At 33.5% G+C, this 25,571-nt stretch overlaps 1 protein-coding gene across 3 annotated transcripts in view; it reads left to right on the top strand.

The window, feature by feature from the left end:
- Positions 1-21,518, top strand: part of LOC118194708 (aurora kinase C-like) — a 43,142-nt gene extending 21,624 nt beyond the window's left edge. For 2 of the 3 annotated variants that reach the window (XM_035365892.2, XM_085826093.1), the window contains exons 7-9: positions 3,956-4,336; positions 8,069-8,176; positions 21,377-21,518. In XM_035365892.2, coding sequence (XP_035221783.1) covers positions 3,956-4,336; positions 8,069-8,167 — 480 coding nt within the window. In that variant the 3' untranslated portion in view covers positions 8,168-8,176; positions 21,377-21,518. The remainder of the gene's footprint in view (positions 1-3,955; positions 4,337-8,068; positions 8,177-21,376) is intronic. The other variant, XM_085826094.1, reaches the window with a different exon arrangement.
- The last annotated feature ends 4,053 nt before the right edge of the window (positions 21,519-25,571 follow it).

Raw genomic sequence — 25,571 nt, 5'->3', positions numbered from 1 at the left:
TCTATTTAGGCTCATTTATTTCTTCAATGGTTATGGGCCCAGGAACGTTTCAACTGTGCCTAATTAGCAAAATACTTATTTTAAAATGAACATTTTGAAGTTTTCGAGCATTGAACTCTTAAGCCTAATTCAGTGCAAAAACTGTTACGTCTAATCAACGGTAAGAACTGATCAACGTTCAGTTAAGCCTATTTTTATAGCGCTCAATCTTGTTTTTTGGCTGTGAGAGACTGTATTACATTATGTCGCATTTGACTACTATAGAAAAGCTCGGAAAAGATAATTTTGACAGTTGGAAATTACAAATAGAAGCAGTATTGATTAAAAACGACCATTGGGATTATGTAACCGGTAAAGTGCTAAAACCTGCTGAAGGAACCGAAGACGAAAAGAAATGGCTCCAAGCTGATCAAAAAGCTCGCGCAGATATAATTCTTGCTATTAATCCTAGTGAACTGTGTCATATAAAGCATTGTGTGACATCAAATGCTGTGTGGAATAAACTCAAAGCCGTATATGAATCGAAAGGACCTGCGAAGAAGGCTACATTATTAAAACAGCTTTTATTTAGAAAAATGGTGGAAAGCGAAACGATGTCTGAACATTTGAATAATTTCTTCGAAATGGTTGATAAGCTTAAACAAATGGAAATTGACATAGCTGATGATTTATTATCGATTCTTCTGCTCTATAGTATTCCAGAAAATTTTAGATGCGCCATCGAATCAAGAGATCAGTTACCTAGTCCCGAATCTTTGAAAATCAAAATGTTAGAAGAATGGGAAGCAAGAAAAGGGAAAACATCTCAAGATTCACAGAATGCATACTATACTGATTATAAAAGAAGAAATCAAGAACAGAAGAAAAATGAAAAATGGAAGGTAAATTCAAACAAAAATTTTCCAGCTGAAAGAAATTTTCGAAACTTGAAGTGTAATTACTGCTCGAAAATTGGGCACAAGGCATCTGAATGCAGAAAGAAAATAGCTGATAGAAAACATGGACAATCAAATAAGGGAAATCAAGGTTCTATGATGGCTTCTAATTATGAAGAGCAGATTAGTTTAGCAGTAAACAATGCTTATCAGAAGACCTCCTCATGGTGCTTAGATAGTGGCTGTACATCTCACATGTGCAATGACAGAAGGTTATTTTCAGAATTTCACCCTCGAACGAATTCAGCCATAAAGTTAGCAGTTGACAAAACAGCAAAAATTACAGGAATTGGAACTGTCCTTATAACAGTACCTAACGGAAATAAGACAATTAAACTTACGCTCAAAAATGTGTTATGTGTTCCGGAATTAAAATGTAATTTGCTGTCAACATCTAAAGCTACTACAAATAATCGTTCAGTGATTTTTACAGAACGACATGCTAGAATAATAGAACCAAATGGATCTATACTAGTGCAGGCTATTCGTCATGGTGATCTTTATTATATACATCCAAGCACTGAAACAGCTGCAATAGCACAGGTAAGTGATTTTGTAAAGTGGCATCTTAAATTAGGTCATTTAAATGAGTCTGATTTGAAAAGACTTAAGTCTGATAACATGGTTAGAAATTTAAATTTTAATAACACTGAATCTCTAAAAGACTGCAAAGTCTGTATCAGAGGTAAACAAACTGTGCAACCTTTTCAAAAAGAATCAAAATTTCAAAGTGATGAATTACTGTACTTGATTCACTCAGATTTGTGTGGACCTATGAGAGTCCCATCCCATGCTGGTTCGCGTTATTTTGTTACTTTCATAGATGACAAATCGCGTTATGTCGAAGTCAGTTTTCTTAAAACTAAAGATGAAGTGAAAAATGCATTCATTAAATACAAAGCTGCGGTCGAAAATCGTCTAGAAAAGAAAATAAAAATCCTTCGGACTGATAACGGCCTCGAATATCGCGGAGAAGAATTTAATAAATATATTCAAGAATGCGGGATTAAACGAGAATTCTCTGCACCAATGACTCCTCAACAGAATTCGAGAGCTGAATGCATGAACCGCACTTTAACTGAAATGGCCAGATGTTTGTTACTACAAAGTAATCTTTCCGAATCCTTTTGGGCTGAAGCGTTGAACTGTGCTGTTTATATTCGTAATCGTTGCCCGAATCGAAGCCTGGGAGTAAACAAAACACCTTATGAATTATTTTTTGGCATCAAGCCAACTGTATCTCACTTCAAAGTATTCGGACAGAAATGTTTTGTACTTAATAAAAGGTCTAAGGGGAAATTCGATCCTCGATCAGAAGAACATATATTTGTAGGATACTCAAATGAATCGAAAGCATACAGGCTGTGGAATAAAAATTCCAGAAAAATCGTTATAAGCCGAGATGTTAGATTCATTGATGAATTTGAAAACTGTATTAATTATGATAAAGATTTAGAAGTTTTATTTCTCGAAAATATTCCTGATAAAAAGAAGGAAGAACCTCTGAATGTAAATCAAATATCGGCTGATGAAATAACAGAAGACCCCTCAAATATGGCAGAAGCATCTGCTGAATCATCTGATAATGAAGATTCTGATTCCGAAGCAATACCTGAAATGCAGATTAAAAGGGGGCCAGGTCGTCCGAAGAATGTCAAGACTGGGAAGCCAGGAAGACCAAAAAAGGAGTACCACAATATAAACATAGAAAAGGAAGAAGCACAAATTGCTGAAGAAGATACAAATCCGACATTAGAAGAAGCATTAAATGGAAGATATGCTGAAGAATGGCATAAGGCTATGCAAAGCCAGATATTACATATGCCGTCAGTCACCTGAGCCAATTTAATAACAATCCTGGAAAATTACACTGGTTGGCTGCAAAGCGCGTTCTTCGATACTTAAAAGGAACTAAAAATTATTGTTTAAAATTTCGAAAGACTGGAAAAGCACTTATTGGATATACCGATGCCGACTGGGCGTCTGACATTAATACTAGAAAATCGTATACAGGTTACCTATTCAAGCTAGCTGGAAATCCGATAACATGGGAATCACGAAAGCAACAAACTGTTGCATTATCAAGTACTGAAGCAGAGTACATCAGTCTTTCAGAAAGTGCCAAAGAAGCAGTTTATTTACGTCGTTTTCTTAAAGAATTAAATTTTACTGCTGATTATCCAACCATTATATATTGTGATAATCAAGGTGCACAGAAGCTTATGAAAAATGCTGTTTATCACTCACGCACTAAACACATAGATATTAGACATCATTTCATTCGTGAAATTTATGAAAGAAATGAAATAGACGTTAAATATGTGCCAACAGAGAAAATGCCTGCTGATGTACTGACAAAAACATTGACTGCTTCGAAACATTCTAAGTGCTGTAAATTAATTGGAATAACTGTAAATGAATAATGTTTATTTTTTTTTTTCAGCCGCCAAACGTCGAAAGGGGGATTGTTGTATCATAAATTATAATACGACGTTTAGCTTAAGAGAGCTTCTCCTGACGCATGCGCCGTTCGCGTTTATCCGCGCGGTGATGAATGATGACGTAACTGTTTATTACGTATGTATGTATATGTATACCATTCTTACTTCTTCGTCTTTTTTCTCTGCTGTACGCAACTATGTTTAATTTCTGTCATTAAAAATGTTCATTGATATTACAATCTATTTAGGCTCATTTATTTCTTCAGTAACAATTATTTTTAATACCGGGATTTCGAATGCGTTTTCGGCATTACCTATAGCAGCTTCTTTTGCCAGCATTATCGGCCCTCCCTTTGCATGCAACACCAATATGTGCTTTCACCCAATCCATTTTCACTTCGTGTACTTCTTTAACTTTTACAAGGAAACAATTTATATATAATATCAAAGTTTTTCTTTTAGATTCATTATCAATTTGATCACATATTCAATTGATTTGTAGTTTATAGTTGTTTAACATTTTTTACTTGCATTATTTTGTGACTACACTTATCCGTGTTGTGTTTCTGTCACTTCTAGTACATCTGCAAAATAGCTCGTGCTTTAAAGTACTGCCATTCAAAGAACATAATCCATCGTGATTTGAAACCAGAAAATCTGCTTTTGGATAAAAACATGGAGATAAAGATTTCGGATTTCGGAATGGCGGTCCATGATCTCTCAGGGAAAAGAACCAGCGTGTGTGGTACTTTCGAGTATTTACCTCCAGAGATGCTGAGGAACGAAGCGCACAATGAAAAAGTAGATGTTTGGTGCTTGGGGATTCTGTGCTACGAATTTCTTACCGGAAATCCACCTTTCACTTCTGTGGATATAAATAGAAGGCTTGACCTGATCCAAAGAGCCGAGTTTACATTCCCGGCTTTTATATCTGGTGGAGCCAAGAATTTTATTTCAAAGGTAGTATTTTTTGCTGTCAGAGTAGTGTTAAATTTCATATTCCCGTGAACTTAAAATTTTAAAATCAATAATTGTATTTGTTATGCCCCACTATTATGCACAGGCATTTAACATTAAATTTGACACATTTATCGTGTATGAGTAATTGATATAACTTAATCAACATTTAAATTATTATGTAGCAAGTTATTTAATGAGAATGGTTATCTCGTTTTGCATACTGTAGTTCCTCATGCATTTTTCCTTTTCTTATTTCCTTGCACTAAGTAAAGGAAGTAGTTATTATAAACGCGAAGATTTTCAGTTATCGTATTTTCAACGGAAATATCCCTTTTGACTATCTTTCTTTGCGTAACCTCCAAACGTAAGGACAAAATAAAGGCTCTTTATTCCAAAACGAATTGTAAAATTGATTCAAAATGGATCTTTTCGTAACATCTCTATGTATGTATGTATCACACATAGGATGTTAATTATTGTAAACAAGATATTTTGCATACGATAACAAAAGCAATTAGCCGTAGAACTTTTAAATTTTATATATTGAACTGATGTAGCATCTAATTGTGTACCCTCTATCTAGTTGCTCCGTTATGTATGTATACAATATATTATGTATGTGTGTGTATATGTGTATACACAATCCAGTCACATTAATGTGACATACCCAATCAGAAAAAGCGTGTAGCATCGCACCTATGCTGACTGCAGTCCATCAGAGACGAAGGCTGGAATTTGCACGTCAGTTCTGTAACTGGACGTCCACTGAATGGCGACATGTGGCTTTCTCCGATGAATCACGTTTTATGTTCTATCAGAGAGATGGACGTTGGCATATACGGCGTGAAACATCGGAAAGCAAACACCGTACGACAATTGCCGGGAGGATCCAAGCTGATGAAGGGAGCATTAGGGTCCAGGAAGTGTTCTCGTGGAGTTCTCTGGGTGCACTCATCATTGTGAAAGACACAAGGGACCAATAAAAATACGCATCCCACTCCTACATGCGGAATGTTTTTCCTCCTTTTTTATTCTTTCTTCATCTACCAGCAGGACAATGTGAAGTGTCGCACAGCTCGAAGTGTACGTGCATAGCGCGAACAGCACCAAGATGAGTTTACCGTTCTCCTCTTGCCAGCAAACTCCTCGGACTTGAAACCCATCTAGATCGGGTTTTTCACGCCATGGAACCTCAACCGCGTACCCTAGCGCAGGTAGCCACTACATTGGAGTCGGCATAGCTAAATATCCAAATAAACACCTTCAGGAACCTAACTGACTCTTATCCTGCACGTCTGTCGGCTCTCCGCTCTGCAAAGTATGGATATTCTGGCTTTTGACAAGCAGTCACTACCTAACCCCCTTATACGGCTTTGACCTATGTGTACTTCGTTGGTTGCACACATACCTCCAGTTACAGAAGTGTTTTAAATGCCGGAAATATTCATGGTTTTAAATGCCCAGAAAACGTTTTTGGATGAATAGCGAAATTTAACTTTTAACGCGAAATCTCGATTTCTATGCTTATACTCGGGAAGGTTTTATACTCATTTCGAAAATATAAAAATGCAGGAAGTTTAAATCCTGCACTCCAAAAATTCAATGATATACAATATAAAATTTTCAGTTTTTGATGCCATTGTAAACTCGCCTTGATAAATCGGTTAATTAAGTTTGAATAATTCGAGGAAACATTTAAAATGAAGTGCAAAAAAGAAACGCCTATAACTTAACAGGCCATGCAAGAAATAATATGGTGGCTACACCTGATTTTTTAACTAAATTTATCCGAAAATCGAGAGGGGAAAATTAAGCGAATAATTTCAATTTTTGAAGATTGCGGTTACAGTAAGAACATAAGAAATAAAAAGTAGTCATGGACAAATTACTAATAACTGTCGGAGTTTTATTTCTTTATTCATATCTTGCAAAGTGAATGTATGGCATCATAAAATGCTTACTTTAGAAATTTACATGATATTTTGTCTTTTGTGAAGGAATTAAAAATCCATCATTTATTCAGGTTTTTAATCCTAGGAATTGGGTACTGTAATCGGTATTTCACTCTAAAGGCAAAGCAACTTAGGGTTTAAAGTCGGGGTATGCGTTTGTGCCCATATATTAAGAATGTAATTATGCTGATCAATAACGCCAGCATGTTAAAGAGGGAATAGATCTATAAATGCGGTAAGAAATGAAGAGTTCTTTTGATAAATTGATGGAACGCTGCATGGAAAAAATTCTAGTACGCCAGTGATTGGATGGACATAAACGACACTGGGTTTCAGTTCTGTCAAACTAGCTGGCTGCATGTGTTTCTTTCGTGATATTTCCATGTGCAATATAACGGCAGCTCAGCCTACCGGCTGGTTAGTATCGTTGATTTGCTGTACCGATGTTCTCTTCTCGATCCAGAAGAAGGCATGGAGTTTGTAAGCTTAAAACGTCCGTGAGAAAGGGGCAATCAAAGTACACGGCAAACTGAAAGATCTGTCGACAGATTAATGGTAGAGGAAGACGGTGGAAAAACTTTTCGATCGCCTCCCGGAACGTTCTCCCTCAAAATTGTGATTGAAGTTTAGCAGTTAGTAATGCGTAATATATCTACGATAATGCGCAGATGACGGCCTTCTTCAACCTATATCTGTGTGATGTAACGAACTAAGCTTTAAAATAGCTTCCGGAAAATGCTTATTCGAATATTGCAAAGAACGCAAGAGATATTTACCTAAAGGCCCATGTACACTAGCGGAACTTTGAGTCTAAGAAATGCACGCGGAAGTTGCTAGCTTCACTAAATGGCGAAAATGTTACTCTTTTTTTTTTAACTGAAACTGAATATGTACACATTTAAATAAACAGCCTAACTTATAACATTATTCAAGAGTTTAAGAGTTAAATATTCTCTCATAATACGAAAAAATTGCTGTTTAAAAGCTCTCAAACGAGTCTTCAAATTCGCCTGCGTTTCTTAGGCTCAAAGTTCCGCTAGTGTAAATGGGCCTTTACAGGACGGATCCCTTCATAGAGGACTTACTGAGAAATTGGCTCGTATTCACGTTATACATATGCTAAACACACTGTGCAGCCATGGTTTGGTTTGGTTTGAATTGCATGGCCATTGGCCTGGTTTGAACCAAAGTCCGAACAAGCTGTATTCAGTGGGTCTTAACAACTTGTCCACTAGCGGGGCAGCGTAAATGAACAAGCAAATATTAAAAATTTAATTTTATCTGAGCTCGGAAACTATCAAACTAACAAAAATAGAATGCAATATTTAAAGCAAAAGTTTGAATCGGTTAGCTCTGCTACATTTTAATCATTTTTTACGATATACTTGCCATAATATGCATTTGTGATAATAACAAATACTATAGTTAAATTCGAATAATTCCTTTACATTTTAGAATCAATGGATAAGTAAATTCGAAGTGCTTTTCAGTAAATTCGAAGTGCCTTTCAGTAAATTTATGAAATCTATTAAGTTTTTTTGCAACATATAAATATTTATTTAACGACATTTTTCATGCTACCTGGCTGTTGGGCATTTTCTCCTTTCAGAACCCTTGCAACTGTTAATATCTGAAGATTAATTAAATTTCTTTACATTGGCATATTGTTAGAGATAATAGCTAAACTTTTCTAAATATTAACAGACATTTTTAGCGTATTTTATGTGTATCTTAATTGTGATTTTTTTTCTAAAATTATATTTACAATTTATTGATACAGTTACTAGTTGGAAATCCAGCTGAAAGAATAAGTATACCTGATGTACTGAAAGACAAATGGTTGATGGAAAAAGCTGACAAAAATGAAGACCAATATTGATGTAGGAAAGTAAGTTTAAATGTAAACTATTTATTGAAGAATTAATTTTTTTCTGTTTGTAAAAGTATTTAAGTATTAGAGATTTTAATATGATGATTATCAATTCATACTTCTAATTTTTTTGGTATTTTAAGCTATTCCTATAAGTATGTTTCACAATGACTTAATGGGAAAGCCTTGAAAGGGCTACCTGTGTGTTGGGAATAGTGTTTTCATGGAGGGCGTTCTGATTTCTCTCTTGCTATTTTTATGTTCAATTTACACATGTGATTAAACCACAAAATCCCCATGCGCCTGTTCGATGAAATATGGATCTGGTTCGAAATGCCAGTGTTCAGCGCTCTTAATCGCTCGGCCACAACGTAGCTCATATGTGTGTACATTCTAGATTATTTAGATTATTAGAAAAGAACTCTGAAATATAAGCCGGTACATGTATTACGTACATCAACATTGCATAAAATATTTTATATTCTCTGTTGCTTAAACTTCATAAAATTCAGAAGAATTTTTGAAAAATGTATTAGTTGACCATCTTAATGATATCTTCCTATAGATGTAAATAAAAAAAAAAAAAAAAGAAACTCTAAAATTTAAATTGTTTGTCATGATGATAAAGTAATGGAGCTTCATATGGTAACATAAGCTTCACATTTGAATGTCAAGAATAGTTATTAAACAGTCTCTTAAATTAAACACAAAAGTGTAAGTTTTATATTAGAATATAAAATGACATAAAAATATTTTTCAAAATTATTGACCAGAATTCAGGTCAGCATCACTTCATTAACGGTGTGTACGTTTAATGAATTTGCAAAGGAAAATGAAACTTCATCAAAAAATAGAATGTCCAAAATTTTCGAATAAGATATACGTAAAGTTGAGTCATAAACTTGTTTTTTTTTTTTTTTTTTTTTTTTTTTTTTTTTTTTTTTATCTTCTTAATGTTGTTAGTCTATCGAATGTCTACCAGCAGTTGAGGGATGAATGCCTTCAAAATCGCGTAATTATACCTCTGATTGAAGTCCTGGAGACCACATTAGTTGTATCAGCATTTTTTTCTTGTGTAACATAACTAGCAGCTCTTTTCTCTCAGTCTTCCAAAAAGACATCATTCTTAATCAAATTAATGAAATAACCCTATCATAATTCTGAAAGACTTCCCACATTACATTTAATGTAATGCAGTTTTCATTTAACTTATTATAGTAGTAGTTAATTACACTAATATTAGTAAATATTAGTGTTATTTGATAATTTGTTTTCAGAAATGTTCAAAAATAAGTCTCCTAAAATCAGGTCATTTTAATGAACCCTTAGGTTACAAGAAATATCAGAAAATGCAGAATTTTCCAATTGTAAGTTGAGATGCCAGTTTATTTGCATGTAAATACCATTGTAATCTCAAGTATAGAAACAATTTAGTTCTTTTCGTGATATATTCTACAAATGATTGAAGTTTGGTTCTTTTTACGAGTTTCAACAATTTGCCCGAGGTTTCATCATCAATTTTAATATATTACATTTGCAAGTGTTAGAGTACCTTCAAACAGCTTAGAATGTAATAAGAACACATTTAAGTTAAGGAAATTATTAAACTGAGCATCTATGAATAGCAAAGTAATTTGGTTTCTTACACACTAGTTTTTTGAGAAATGCAGCTTGAAAAATATTTCATCTGAAAAAAAAGAAGAAACTTAAACAAGAAACGCAATAATCACTAGAAACAGTTTGCTTACACATAGTATAAATATTTATTATTGTAAGAGTATATAAAAATAGCAGGAATTTTTACTACAAAGCCAGAACATCTTGTAGCGAGTTTTTTACGAGCAGATTTCGAAGTTCAAAGCAAGCTGCTCAAAACAGCTAGAGGTTATCGTGAGTTCAATATGAAGTAAGGAAGTAACGGTATAATCTATTCTCATTTTAATAAGTGTTAAATGCAATTTGAAATTAAAGTTATCGCTTTAACAAACTTCAGAATATGTAAATTTTGTCTGATATCGAAAAACACGCGTTTTCGACAAAGCATAAAAAGTGACCTCCGCAATTATTTACGCATGAGATTAGAAAGAATTAACATGCTTTGAATACTTCATAGCATTAAATTTGCTGCCTCAATAACATGAATTAACCAGATCGACAGCCTCAGAGAGTTATAGGGCATTTAAAAGTAGGCCAAATGCAATCAGTTGTAGTAGAAGCTTTCGAAGTGTCCTTATCATTTTATGGAATCTTATTTCAAGTATTAGACGAAAACTACAAGAAGATCATACACGCGTAATAATACAAAATTAGAACCAGTAACTTAACGCTAAAAGCCAGAAGAAAGCCCAATATCAATGCCACTATTTTGCACTTGTACGCTGAGATCTAATAGCATCATATTTTAAACTTAACTCTTCGTAAAAAGGCCTTTTAAAATAAAGGTTTGTATGTTAGAAGATCTATTATTTGGGTTTCTTTAATAGTGATCTATCATGCTAGCCACAGAAGTTGAGCACGAGATAGTAATGAAAAGAAGCAATAATCCTGAAAGTAGGCTTGATAACCTGATAACACACGGCTTATCATTTGTAAATAGTAATCGTAGTAATGCGTGCTTTCTTTCTACCCATTATGTTTATACAATTTCGAATTTTAATTTGGAAATGAGATATTGCTCTTTGGAAACTGGATTTTAATTACGAGTGGCGAATGCTTTTTTTTTCATTTGATGTGTCTTTTTTGTTATGCAAATTTTCCCCATCACAGCAGCATTTCAGTTATTACTTATTTTTCATTTTATATAGTAGCTATTATGAATATTAAATAAGCTCTAAGTAAGGCACCACAATTTTGAACAGAGAAGAGCTGTTTGCAAATTGTATGAGTGACTTTTAAGGGTCACGAGATTGAAGAAGAATAATTATTTTAGTTATTTTGCATTTCATCTGCTTAGTTTCTACTAAGTATCTCCTGAAAGGTAATAAGACTAGCTAGGAGCTTGCTGCGATGTACTGCCGTAAATGGGCATTTTAAAATGGTATAATAATATGATTAGGATTGCCTCTTTTTGGGCATATGCAGTTGTCATTAAGAGAGATTACTTCTGTAAAAAATACATTAAGGAGGGGCAGTATTCAGTCAAGTATTGATTTAGGCAGAAATTGATACTCTCTCTATCATAACGATCTTCTGACCAAAATGCGTGGCGCCTTCTGACTTTGAGGGACGTTATTCCAATCAAGTTGCGATTGTTTGTTCTCTGTTTGCTGATTAGTAAAAGATGACCTTGGTAATTTTATGTATAGAGTCGTGGCATTGATATGCTGGGACTGTTCTTTTGGAAGCAGGTCTGAGTACTCATTATCGAATACGTCTATGTAGGCATTAACCCAAACGCTTTGACGGATATTGTCGGTTAACGAAAAAATAGCTTGAAATATTTATGAAGAGCGCTTCCTGTTGGAAAATGCTGAAAGACTGTCGCACTTGATCGTTATTTTGGGAAATTTATGTATTGCTGTAATTATTGTTTTGAAATAAGTATTTATGGCGTTACTCTTCTGAGAAAACAAGAGTTCTGTTTGAATGAAAGTACATTTATTTCAGACCGGTAAAGAAATAGAGGAGGTTAAAAAAAAAAAAAAAAAAAAAAAAAAAAAAACTAAAATAAATTGCTCAAACTGTTGGAAGTAATTTATTTGATTTAGACTGTAAATGAAATTTTTAAATCAACGAGAATTGTAAAATCTTATCTTAGGGTGCTCGAAGAACTCTCCTGAATGTTTTGGTTTAATTTAATAATGGTAAAGCACGCAAGAGATATCTGCCGTAGAGGATAGATGCCTTCAATGAGGACATTATAATGAAAACTGGCTTGTGCGTACCATACGCATAAGTAAAACAAAAGAATTTTCATGCAGACAGTCCGTTCGCCTAAAATCCAATCCATTTCGAAGTACGAGAGTTCAGCGACTTTACAGTTCCACTGTTGGTGGGTTTTACTGAAAGGGAAAAGTCTAGGCAAAAGAAACTTCTCGCCTAGTTGGGTAGTCTCGTCCTCCGAATCTTAGTTCTTTTAGCTGGATAATCTTCGTTGTAGGGATACACAAATACAAAGATAGGTAGACAATTATGTGAACAGACTGGAGAATAAATGCATAGATAAAGAGGTATATAAAGCGAAAGATAGGTAGCTGTGTTTCTCACGCTAAGTAATTGTTTGACATTAATATATTATTTACGGCATCTCTCTCGTATTAAATGAAGTTTCTCATGCATTTGCTTTCGAAACCAAACTCAAGAATTTTTAGTTTGCCAAACTAAATTGGAAATATAATGTTGATAATCCATTTTTCTTTAAAAAATATTAAATTGGTAAATAAATTGCAATTATCTAGTGAATATAAATATTTAAATGGTAATGATGATTTGGCACCAAATTTTATAAAATGAAAGTGGACTTGTCCTCCAGTTTTTTTTCACTCTCTACGTTACTTGAAACTTTTTAAGTAGCATCCAAAATAATAAAATGCGTTTAAATAAAGGAACAAGTGTCGATTCTTTCAGAAAACTATTGCAAGAGATATTTAGCATGGAATAACCATCAAATTTTAAGGGAAGGTCATTTTTCAGAGGGAATGCATTTAAATGTATTACCGTTTGAAAAAGAGTGCATTGATAAGCTCCATGATGTTTCAGAAAATGCTAGTAAGTCTTACACGTTGGACATTAAAAGAAAAACTTGCTTGGCAAAAATTTAGGTGTGTTTAGTTATAATAAAGTATGCTAGAACTGTATGCTTAAAGGAAAGGAGACTTTCGCGAAGCACTTTATAATTGAAACTGGTACTCATCCTTGTTGCGCATACGGGACAAACAAAAAAAAAATGAAATTTAAACAATCGATAATATAAATATGGTCCCTGCCGTTTTTAATATATGCAATGCTTATATGGGCAGACAAAGCTAGTATGCGTTGTCGTAATAATAAAAATCTAGTATAAGTTATATATTTGAGTCGCTAGTGGCCGAATGGTTAAGACTGTTGAACTTTGGTATTTCGATTCATGTATAAATTTCCGTGGCTGATTGCATGGCGACTTTTGTGGTTTAAACCAATGTATAGTTTGAATAAGAGTTCCATACAACCAACCATTTTTTTGAACATGAGTCGAAATAATACTGTTTATTAATTTTACCAATCGTTAGATGGTGAGCTCAGCGAACTCTGGGAGAGAATAAATTAAAGGAATTTCAGTGTCTAGTGAAGATCGAAAGCAAACTTTATATCTTATTTCATCTTTCACTTTTCGTACTGGAAATACTTCCACGTTAGGTACACACATTGCAGATGCTGCTTTATATACGCTCAGATTATTCTTTTTTACACGCATTCTTCTGGTCAGCACAAGGTAATGACCACGAGGAGACGAGCCGAGGATAATAGCAGCAATTTCTTTATGCGAAACACGCATTAACAAGTTATTTCAAGACGAGTTTAATCTTAGCATAATTATTTCATAGCTGGATTAATTTTCAACATAATCTTTCAGGATAATTTGCGCAATTCTCATGCTGCTTCGCTCCTTCTCCATAAAAAATAAAGTCATCTTTGCATGACTGTGAGATATGCAAGGGTCGCAGCCCCGCATACTCGTTCGAGACATAGTCAGCAAAGAGAGAGAACCTGCTTGACGAGTATTTATATGCACGTGTAGTTCTGCGATTCCGATTAATGTTACGGTAGTGTCCATGCTGATGAACTGCGTGGTGTGAGAAATTTCCGTTCTCACACAGTGACAATTGTTAAACATGGTGCACACGGCAATATAAGAGAAATATTCACACTCCATTCACAAGATTGGAATTAAATAGAGTACTTATCGAATATGCTGAAACATTTATCTGATTACGGCAAAGTACTCGAAGGTTACCTCTCTCAGAACGGAGATTCATTCATGAAGGATTTTTAAGGGCAAATTTGTTCGTTATCCACGTTACACAAGTGGAATAGCAAGAAAACGCTCATCAGCTAAGCTGTTTGCCTGAACTAAAACCCGGGTCTAGCTACTAGTGTTGAGCAATTTTACCGTTCAGCGGTGGTTGGGCGTTGGCAGAAGTGTAGAAAAATAGAAATTTCAAGAACACATAAAATCTAATCGTTCCTAATTTAAAGAGAGAAAACATTACTATACAAGCTATTAACTTTTTGCTAAAATATTTTGATATTCTATAATTTCATTTCCGCAGGTATTTTGTGTTAACGTCCAGTGTATTTTAAAATAAGTTTTTTTCTTTACTATTGGAACAAAATATAATTTTAGTTTACATTATTTGAATTAAAAAAATATGAAGAATTGACAGCTGCATTGCTTTTTCTTCAGCCTTTTAAAGAGTTTCTTTGCTTAAAAATGATGTTTTTGATTTCCTGTATCTAGACTATTTTCTATGAAGTCTCTAATATTTCGGTTACTCGAAATCTATTTTTATCCTTGCATAGATATTCCAAATGTTTTTCTTTTTCTATACGAGCTATTTTCTTTCAAAGCATTTTCTTATATTTTCATCAATGCGTGTTAGGTATTTCATGCACGTAAGAATAAATATATTTCAAATTATGTACTAAAGAAAACATTAAATATTGTAAAATGAAATTAGAAAAACAATTCCTGTGCGATAATTTAATAAAAAACCAGTTAAAAAGTATAATTATACAGTTTTTACTGGTAGCCAAATTCCCGAAGTCCCATACATAGTTCAAATTGAAACATGTGTTGACTAATAGGTATCTATGACAGATTCTAGTATTTAAATCTCCTTGACATGCATTGATTATTCCATTAACCCAATACTCGATGATGGAATAATGAATAGTTTTGAATTTATCTTGTTTAGAAGATGTTTGCTTAGGCATATCTCTAAGGTGATTTGGTTTGGTTTACTGAAATTTCGTTTTGTAATGTACTCCTTTTGGAGTTTATATCCTAAGTTAGATTTTTGATATTTTAATATATTTACGCTGTGTGATTGGATAAACGTAATAACTAAGAAAAGTGTGTATTTCAAGCTTTAAAACCCCATGTGCAGTATAAAGATTCGATGTAATCGTTAAGGAATTTTAACTCTCAAAATTTAGTCCATATTTTAAGCCTTCCAATCGTAGAATAGATTTCCAATCGTAGAATCTGACGGGCTCTGGAGTATTCATAATTTTCTTTATTTATATCAAATGTAGTAACAGCGAACAAGCCGCAGAAATGTATTATATATAATGTATTAGTAATCGCAATTACGCCTCAGAAAATTACTTTTGAAAATGTGCTTACCCTTTGCATGTTTTACGACATTCTACGAAGGTTTAATGAATCACATTAATTACGCTGAATTCTTAATAGGAAATTTTAAATCCAAATGTTTTTCATTTGTATGTACTAAGCAATCAATATTGTTGAATTTTAACCGTAAAACATTTATAAAACTGGTTATCATGGGAAATTTTTGGCATAGAATTAATTTTGAAAATCTAAATATATTCAGATTTTTTTCGGGGGGGGGCAACATTCAACATTTAAGTTGCTCTAAATTCGCAAACAAAAACCATTGAATATAATTTTTATTTAACGTAAGCAACTTAGGAGATGGGAGCACCCTTCTTATTTCATATTTCACAGAATATGAAATATATAAACTTTAGAGCAAATGACATGAAGAAATTGTGTATGTATTTCTCTGCAAAGAATATTATGTAGACTGGCTTGGTAAGTTATTTCAGTTCTGGCATTTAAAGTTTTAGTTCTGTGATTTTTGCAAGCGTAGTGAAATGAGCCCGCTCTAGAGCAAGTGGCTGAAACCTAGAACAGCAGTTAGCACCGGTCTATATTTCCCATTTATTGAAAAGTTTGCCTGCTCAGTATTTCTTCCACTGTTTAATGGGAAGGTCGAGCTAAGTTACTCTTACCTCTACGTAGGCATCCTTTTTTGGCAGCTAACACTTTATTTGCTTTATCTTAATTAAATCAGCATACAACACTTATTGAATTATGGTTGAGATAGTCTCCAAAGAAGAGATTAAAATTATGCATAAATTTAGCTACAGAGCTGCACAATATAGAATGTTATATTCGGAAAAAGCAGAAATATATCTCTTTTGAAACGAATGATAACATTTATATTCCTCGGGAATCGTAATGTTTCTCCAGTTCGGAAAATTGCTCTGTGGATTGTGCATTTTAATGCAGTCCTATGTTAAAAATTTTGCAAAAGTTTATGGTTTTAAGTTAAATAGAAATAATATGGTTATTATGGCAGATGAAATGTATGTGTTTGAAAGAAGATATTTTTGAATAAAGTAATGGTGCTTTCCAGATAAATAAAAAATATTCAAATATTTAAAAGTTAAAAATGTACTTTACTTCACTGAATAAACTGGATAGTAGTTTGACTCTATTTTTGATATCAGGAACAAGCTCCCTTTGTGACTGGTCTGATTTATTTTTATGACTACAGAGCGAGCGAGAATTATCTTAAGGTGAGGAAGCCCCACCAGCATCCGAGCGGTTAAAGACTAGTAATATTCTCTTAAGTAAGCAATTCTAATTTAATAACGTGTCTGAATATGCTTGAAAATGAATTTCTGAAGAAGGATTAAAAGTACAAAATCTGCAGAAAGTATAATTTACAGCTTAGTGTTCAGCTCTTTTTAATCTACATCAGTAGCCAAATGATTAAGTTTGGTTTATTTGATTACGACAAAGCAAGCGAGGGCTATCTGCTTAAAGGGAGGAATGCCTTCGTTTAGCATTTTCTAAGGTACATTGGCTCGTGTACACTCAAAATAGTTAAGACTGCTCCATGCTGGGAAATTCGCCTGATTTCTAACCCAAGGGACCGAGCTGCTTTCCTGGTTTTCCTGCGTGTAAAGTAATTACGAGCCGATTTCCTAAAAAGGTCCTCCACGAAAGCAACCATTTCCTTGGGGAGACAATCCTTGCTTACTTTGCCGTATTCAGAATAACCTAAGTTGAGATATGCGTTCATGGAGGGCTTTGTAAAGGAAATTAGGATCATTAAGTTTCACTTGGAGAAAAACCACACACCATGAAATATTGTCTATTCAAGTAACATAATATCATAAATTTAATTTTGAAATTTCAACGGTACACGTTTATCAGAATAAGAGACTGTATATACTGTTCTCTATAAGATATACTTTTAGTATTTTACATAATATACTGTTTGGATAAAACATACTCTTTGAAAAAAATCTTTTGATCGAGCAAATAAATTGCGTTTAACTTGTTTCTTTTGATTCTTTTGTACTTGATTCAGCAATTGAAGAGTCGGTAATACTGCCGGAAACTGGTACTTTAATCTGAACCCAAATCCGGTGATTTTGTGCTTGCTGAATGAGCCTTTTTATGGTTTTTCCTGTATATTAAGCAAATGAATTCCCCAAGGAAGTCATTTAAGAAAAGCCTAATATGCTTTTGCCGTAATGTAATAAATCTAAATATTCTTTCATATATTTATCATTTCTAAATTAACTCAACATTCCAATACTATAGTTTGTATCTACGCTACATATTTTCTAGTTATTATACTTCCACATTATCTTCTATTCTCTATCATCACAAAATAAATTTAAAAGGAACACGGACTTGACAGATGTATTTATTTTATCATTGGCCCATACCTTTAGTTCAATTACTAAGTGCTAAAATGTAAAAACAAAGTCTGTAAACGAGCTTATGAGGAAGATTTACTTTCAGACTTTAAATACTTTAAGAGTTAATAATTTGAATGAGTTGGAGCTTTTTCTTTCCGAATACCAAGAAAGTAAGGTACCTTAAAGCCCTCATAGATACCTGAGTAATGAAATGTTAAATATGGGTTCGTCATTTTTTCCTATACTGTTTGTTCACTACGTTGGATCGTCTGACCAAGTCTTCCAGGAATGTATTCATTAAGGAATTAAATAATTGTTCACTTTTTTAATAATAAAGTAAACAGCAGAAAATATTCGACTCATTTGCAAAACGAACTGAAATACGGAAGACAAATTTTCTTGGAATCTGTTTTCTTTTTTAAAAGTTTCGAAAAATTATAATGCCCATTTAACACATTAAACACCAATCCTATTGTTGGCTTCTCGTTCATTTCGAATTTCAGTTTCAAGTAGACACTGTCGTGCCTGATGAGAGAAAAGATGAAAAATGATATAAAATATTTTCATCTTTTCCAGTATTAAAATCTCTTATTTGCTTAAGCGCCCACCAGCGGCCGAGCGGTAAAGTCGCTGAACACTGGTAGTTCGGTCCGAGGTTCGAATCCATGGTTCTGCATGGTCTGCATGAGTGTTTTCGTGGTTTTCCCCATGTGTAACGTGTATACGAGCCAGTTTCCCTCAGAAAGTCCTCCACGAAGGCATCCCTCCCCTTAGGCAGATAGCCCTAGTGTACTTTGCCATAATTAAATACACCACAGCACTTATTTGCTTAAATCATGTTAATAAACTACATTAATATCTTAAAACATACTCACCTTTCCTTTTTGAAAACTTTGATTTAAAAATAAAATGCCACCTATGCAAATTTTTAGTTATTACGCAAAGATTGGCACTCGCGTTGGTGTAACATAAACCTAAATGCTAAGGCCTATTTCTAGGGATTAACCGCAGGTCTATCTTATTAAACAGTATAATTTACAATAAGCTTATTTTGTATTTTTATTTGATTTTTGCTTTTACTGAAAACTGTCAATCTTACTTCAAAAAGTACATTCTTAATTTGTTTGACTGATCCTTACATTTTCTATAGAGTGGTTTATAAGAAGTCAAAACAGGTGACTTATTTATAAGAGTTTCAATTTAAGAGAAATAAGTCATTCACTTGGATTTTTTTTTTAATGTAATTTAAATTTGCTCTTTTCTGAATGCAATTCTATCAATAGCGTTTTTATGATGTAATGCCTATGAGACGCTTTGAATGATGTTGCCATATATATTAGTTTTTTACTTATTTCATTAAATGATATACAATGGAAAAAAATTAATTTGACTTAATCTTTTAAACAGAATGAGAAATCATTGTTTAGGATTATTGAGCAATTTGAGTATTTTAAAATTTGGAGCATTATGTATGTGAGACTGAAGTAGTTTCACCTCTATTATTTTTATATATCTATCAATCTTTAACTTAACAGATTGTAAATTTTATTATTAAGTAAAACCTTAGTACAGTGTAATGAATTCTCGATAAGTATTTAGGTTAATTCTAGAATAAATTTATAATTTTCCAACAGAGACAGAAATCAAAAGATTAAAACAAATCATTAATGTCCTTTAATAGAAATGTTGAATACAAACGCATTTTGCTCCTTGTTTAAAGGAACGGGAATCCCTTTTAACAAAAATTTGAATGTCACCTTTTCATTTAAGAAAGGTCTGTATTAACACTAATTCTTGTTAATCTAATAAAATGTTTCTGATTTAAACATGAGAAAACAATAGTTCTCAGCTTTAATATTGTTTTGATTCGATAATAATACATTTAGAAAGAAAAATTAATTTTAGGGCAGGTCTACAAAATGTTTTAAGAATTTGGGAAAATGTAATAAAAATGCAAAGCCTTGACTTGCATAGCATCCAATGAAGTCTTCATGCTTCAGCTACCGAATGCGTTAAAACTCGATCATACACATCAAAGAGCACAAGTACAGAACATCGCATTCGTGATAATATTATCTAATGTATTCAAAAGGTAATTCCTCGTTAATTATAATACTTTTCGCAGGTTTGTCTGTCTCCAAATAGCTGGAAGCGGTGACTAAATTCGACCTTGGTCGATTCCGAGCGAATGGTTTGGTTTATATGATTACGGCAAAGCCTCGAGGGCTATCTGCTTAAGGGAAAGGATGCCTTCGTGGAGAACTTTCTAAGAGAAACTGGATCGTATACACGTTACACATGGGGAAAACCACGAAAACTTCCTTGCAGCCAGACCGTGCGCTGGATTCAAACCTCTCACCGAAATATCATTATTCAGCGACCTTGCCTCTCGGCCGCTGGTGGGCCTAATCCTGGCGAATGAGCGGGCTGCATGGGCCTTTTCATGGTTCTCCCCATATGTAATATGTATACAAGCTAGTTTCCGCCAAAATCGCCCTCATAAAAGCATTGGATTATGCAATGCGGGAGAAGGCTATCTTTCTTTAAACATATAGTTCATGTGCTTTGCCATAATCGAATGAGCCAAGCCCAGCTTTCTCCGCTCCAAGTTCCTGAAAGTTGGAAAAACTTCAATTTGTCACTAAACCTACCTACAGTTCTTCCAGTATGTGACCAACAAGCACCGAGTGTTGAAATTGCTGGAAACTGGTAGTTTGGTCTAGGTTTCAAATCTCGGCGAACGGATTTACTGCATGGGCGTTTTCGTGGTTTAGCGCATGCTTAACTTTCATACGAGTCAATTACCCTTAAAACTTCTCCATGAAGGTACTCCTTTAGTAGATATCTCTCGAGTGCTTTGCCATGATTAAATAAACTAACCAAACTTTACAGATATCTGTTCACTAATTTGAGAAGAGAAAGATATTATAGGTGAATCACGGCTGCTTGTATAGGCAGGCCATTTTTAAGATTTTCTACTTGTCCTAATCCTAATTTTATATTTAGGATTTAAATATAATAATTTTTTTTTGAAAATTTAAGTTTAATTTCTTTATTCTTTTAAACAAAAATTTAAGAAAAATTTCACATGAACACTATTTTTTTCGGAGCAGAAGAGAACTCTGGGTTAGCTTGTTTCGAAGCAGGAAAACCTTAAATGAGGGATTTAATACTGATTATAAATCGTATAAAATTAAATGCACTGCTATCATGAAATTCAGACAATTTTCAGTCACCTTCTCTAAATATAGCATTTGATTTGATAATAAGAATAATAAATTTAATATGATAACAAGGTTTAATTTTGTAAGAATGACTTTAATTTCTTGGGGCCAAAATTCACAAGCATGAAACGGTCATAAGAAATTCTTATCTAATTCGAGTTTACGCTATTTTGTTACAGGAAAAGTAAAATTCATTAAGATATCTTATTAGATCGCCTGATCTGGTAATTATTTTACCAGTATAGGTTTTAAATTAACTATTTCATTCATGTAACTAAGTAAATGGGAGCTATGAATTACTTGAATGATTAATGCGTATCTGATTTTATAGGTCGTGGATAACTACCAAATCCTTGCTTGGTGAAGTCATGTGCAGAAATGTATTTTTATTTATATGATATATCAGATATATCTGTATATCTTTATTTCATGTATGTGTATTTTAAGGAAATAAAGTATTCATTATCATTAAAACTGAATTTGAGTATAAAAGTGAAAGCTGCGTCATGCATTTTAATTTCTACAATCGGTTCATCTTTATATTGCATTTTATTTATTAACACGCTTTTATGTAAACAGCAGTAACAGAACAAATGAAATTGTAAGTTGGTTCATGCTAATGAAAAGAGATTGGATTTTGAAAACGTTACACTGCTGAATTTGAGTTGGAAATGATTAAATTTTTTCCATTTGTAAAAATAATAAAACTAACTATAAAATGCCGCAGTAATCCTAGAAATTTTGAACAAAGAAAGTGATTTATTTTATGGTAATACTTCTCATTTCAGATCGTTCTGTTACCCAATTAATATCAGATAAATTAACGTAACAATGTCGCCAATATTTATTAGAATCAAACAGTTCATAAATTAATTAGATTAAATACTGTATGCAGTGTAGTTACAAATAGATGAGTACGCGCACGTACAAGATTAGCACGTGGCACATTTGTTTCATTTTGCCATGTTAAACAAGCTATATTTTCATCTCGTTAACCAGGACTCGAATCGAGTGGAAAATCAGTGCGCGAAAACCACTTTCCTAACCATGGCCGATTTGCGAGACAGATAAAATATGATGGTTTGACTGGGGTTCAGATTCTGGTATAAGAATTTGTTGCCAGTTCTTCCCAGTATATAACGTGAACAGGAACTGTTTTCATTTCAAGGTCCTTTAAAAGCTTCTCTCTGTTTAGGCAGGGCCAACTAGAGGCCGAGAGATAAACTCGCTGAACACTGGGCGTTGCTTGCTTAGATACCGGCAATAGCTGGTTCTCCCGAAGTGTAACATGGATGCGAGCCAGCTTCCCTTAAAAATACCTCCACGAAGGCATCCCTTCGTTTAGGTAGGTAACCCTTGCATATTTTGCCATAATCAAGTAAACTGGAGCTAAATATTGTGTAGATAGTTCTTGAGTGTTTTGTCATAATACAAATTCATATTGCCTTCAGTGGCCGAGTGGTGAACAATGAGGAATACTAGGAGTTCGACCTGAGTTCCAAGAAATCAGGCTCACTGCCTGGTTATTTTTCATGGTTTTCTTTAAATTGAATACGAGCCAGTTTCCCTTGGAAAGTCCTTCACCATGGCATTCCTGTCCTTACGCAGATTGGGCCCCATCGGCCGAGCGCGAACTCTCTTTGATAGTTCGGTCCGAGATTCGAATCTGACGAACGGAATGGCTCTCTGGGCATCTTCGTGGATTGCCCATGTGTAACGTGTATATGAGCTAGTTTCCCTTAGAAATTCCTCTACGAAAACCACTTTGTTTTCCACTCTAGACAACAGCGAAATTTGAGATTTATCATAAACTGAAGGTGTAGATTCTTTGCCAGAGAAGCGATATTCTAAGCGGATCAGCCGAAGGAATTAGGGTATTTTTCTGATGGCGGGAAACTAACAACTGATGAAAAGAGAAGAATAGATCGCGGAGGTTATTGGTCCTTCCGGAAGAAAGTGATCCTCTCGCTCTTCAGACAGCTCAGGCCATTCACCTCCTCTTTTCAGTCATGTGTTTTTCCAGTCCCTTGAGCTATAGACAGGTCATCATTGAGGAAGGATCACAGCTACCAATTACAATTTTGTAATTTGACGTACTTTATTTCCCCAAACCAGTTCAAGTATAATTTTGGACTTAAGTAAAAGTGTTGAAAGAATATGCAGGTAAGCAATCAAAAGTGTAACCGGCTTTTTTCAAAAATGTCTTAGATCTGAAATTTATATAAAGTTGTGAAATTGTTTATTTTATAATTTAGACTTTTATCAATGTGTATTTGCAATTTAATTTGTTTAACCAGTACTTACGTATTTCTTAAATGCATTTAAGAAATAACTTGAAGTAATCTTTGTGCACAGGCCTGAAATTGCCTAATACGTACCTCTAGAATTCTATGAAAATTAAGGGCAGTCATTAAAAGTATTAATGTAAAAAGATTAATTGGAATGGCCCCAATCCAATATAACATTGCAGTTATGTTTCAAAATGATTTTATTGCCTTGACCTGACACCAATTACTGTGCTTGTCATGCAATTAAGTTCTAGATTCCAAAAAAAAATAAAAGAAATAAATAAATAAATGTGTTTATTTTAAACAAAGACGAGTTTATTTTTTAAAAGTTTGTTTAATCACACTTCTACTTACACTGGACTATTAACTGTGTTATCCAAAAATTTACATAACGCACAAAGTGTTTAATAATTTTTATTTGGTTTGAACACGTAACTCTAAATTTGTTATTTCTTACTCGTTTTATCAGTATTCGAGCTTGTCATTTCTGTCCGTTGTACACTTACACGCAACAAATGAATTTGTGCAGATTCTTCGTTAAGCTACCCGATGCGGCAAGTAATTTATTTACATGGTAGTCTTAAAAAATATTTCAAACCTGGTATATTTTATGATTTTAATTTTACTTCTGCCATCTGTCTTTCAAATCACTGTAGCCTTGTCTATTGCTGACGTGTTCGATCTTTCAAAATCTGAGGCTCTTGTTTCGCGCGCCTTCTCTTTCGTTCCTTCGATATCCTTGTTAGTAAATGCAGTCAAGACGTAGTCTTGTTAAGACGTAGTCATTTCGTGCTTTATATGATAATTTGGTGTCTGGCTCAAATACCTTCAGACATCGGTTCCATCCTCAGATATTCAAACGTAATATTAGTAACCATTCTTATTGAGTGTAGATTTCTTCTAAAGAAGACTTTTCCTTTGTTATGTTCTAACTATATCCACCTTCTTCGGAAATTAAATTGTTTGCATATTTTTTTGCCTATAGATCTTCGAACAATAAAAAAAGGGAAATACACTAGGAAATACGGTAAATACAGTATAATTATTTTCTAGTGAAAGGATTAGGTTGTTTTATTATCGCAAAGCAAACTATAGTTATCTTCCTAAGATGTGGGATAATTCAGTGCAAGTTTGTCTAAACGATAGGGGCTCATAATCTCGTTACACATGGAAAAACACTGAAACATGCGCACGTTGTCAACTCGCCGAAATTCGAACTGCCTTTTCGTAGGGATCGAACAAGGTGGAACTTTGTTGAGCAATATTATCGACTTAACTATTGATGGTACATTGAACTAAATTCAACATGCAGAGAAGGGCTAATAATAATTACTATTTTCTTTTTCAGGAAATATTTATTTTCTATTAGTCCAAAATCTAATAGTGCAAACATTTAAATTCTAATAGTTGAAGTTATTCTGAATATACTTATTCGTTACTATAAGTCAAAATGCAAACCTCATAAATTGCTCAAACGAGTAGTAAGGTAAAATTCATCATGACAAGTCATCATTTGTGGAGAGGAAAATCCTCAAGAAATAAAGTCGGAAGCAGTTTATCATACTTTTCTAAAAAACGCAAAGAAAAAAATGACAAATCCTTCGGCTTGATTTCCAAATCTTAAAAGGAATGGTGTGTAGGTTTCCTTTATTTAGATGTGGCTACTGTCCAAAATCATTTCCATCCGCAGAGGGACTTGAATTTCCTTCCTCCTGTCAAAAATTTTCTACATAATTTACAGAAACGTTTTGAGGGATTTTATTTTATTTATTTATAAATACTTATGAAAATTTCTTTAAATAAATAGTTTTTAATGTAGGAATTAAATAAATGTTTTCATGCTAAATCGTAACGTTTATTGCATATCGTATGTCACTCGTGCTCTGAGCTTTTTGTTAACAAAATGTCTTCCTGAATGAATCTTTCGGAATAATATGTAAAGAATATATCCCACTAAAGGTAGTTTCCTTAGATATAAGGAACAGGAATTGAATCATTCGAATTGAAGCAAAAGGGGAGGAAAAATAATAGAAAGCAAAATACGTAAGAAATGCTTAAATATATTAACAAATACTATTTACATTACTTCCCCTTTCCTAGATCAAATATCAGTTGATTTTATGAATAAAGTTCTCTGTCGCTTTTGCTATATTTTTCTTTTCATATATATAAATGCTTTCATGTAGACCTATTTGATTTCTTAAACGAATCACTAAATATATATTTTTATAAGGTACC

The sequence above is a fragment of the Stegodyphus dumicola genome, chromosome 10 (genome assembly GCF_044657685.1).
Source record: "Stegodyphus dumicola isolate Sdum_Otavi_A_Nest chromosome 10, ASM4465768v1".
Classification (NCBI taxonomy): domain Eukaryota; kingdom Metazoa; phylum Arthropoda; class Arachnida; order Araneae; family Eresidae; genus Stegodyphus; species Stegodyphus dumicola.
The sequence above is the reverse complement of the archived record's forward strand: the minus strand, read 5'-3'. Positions and strand labels throughout refer to the sequence as shown.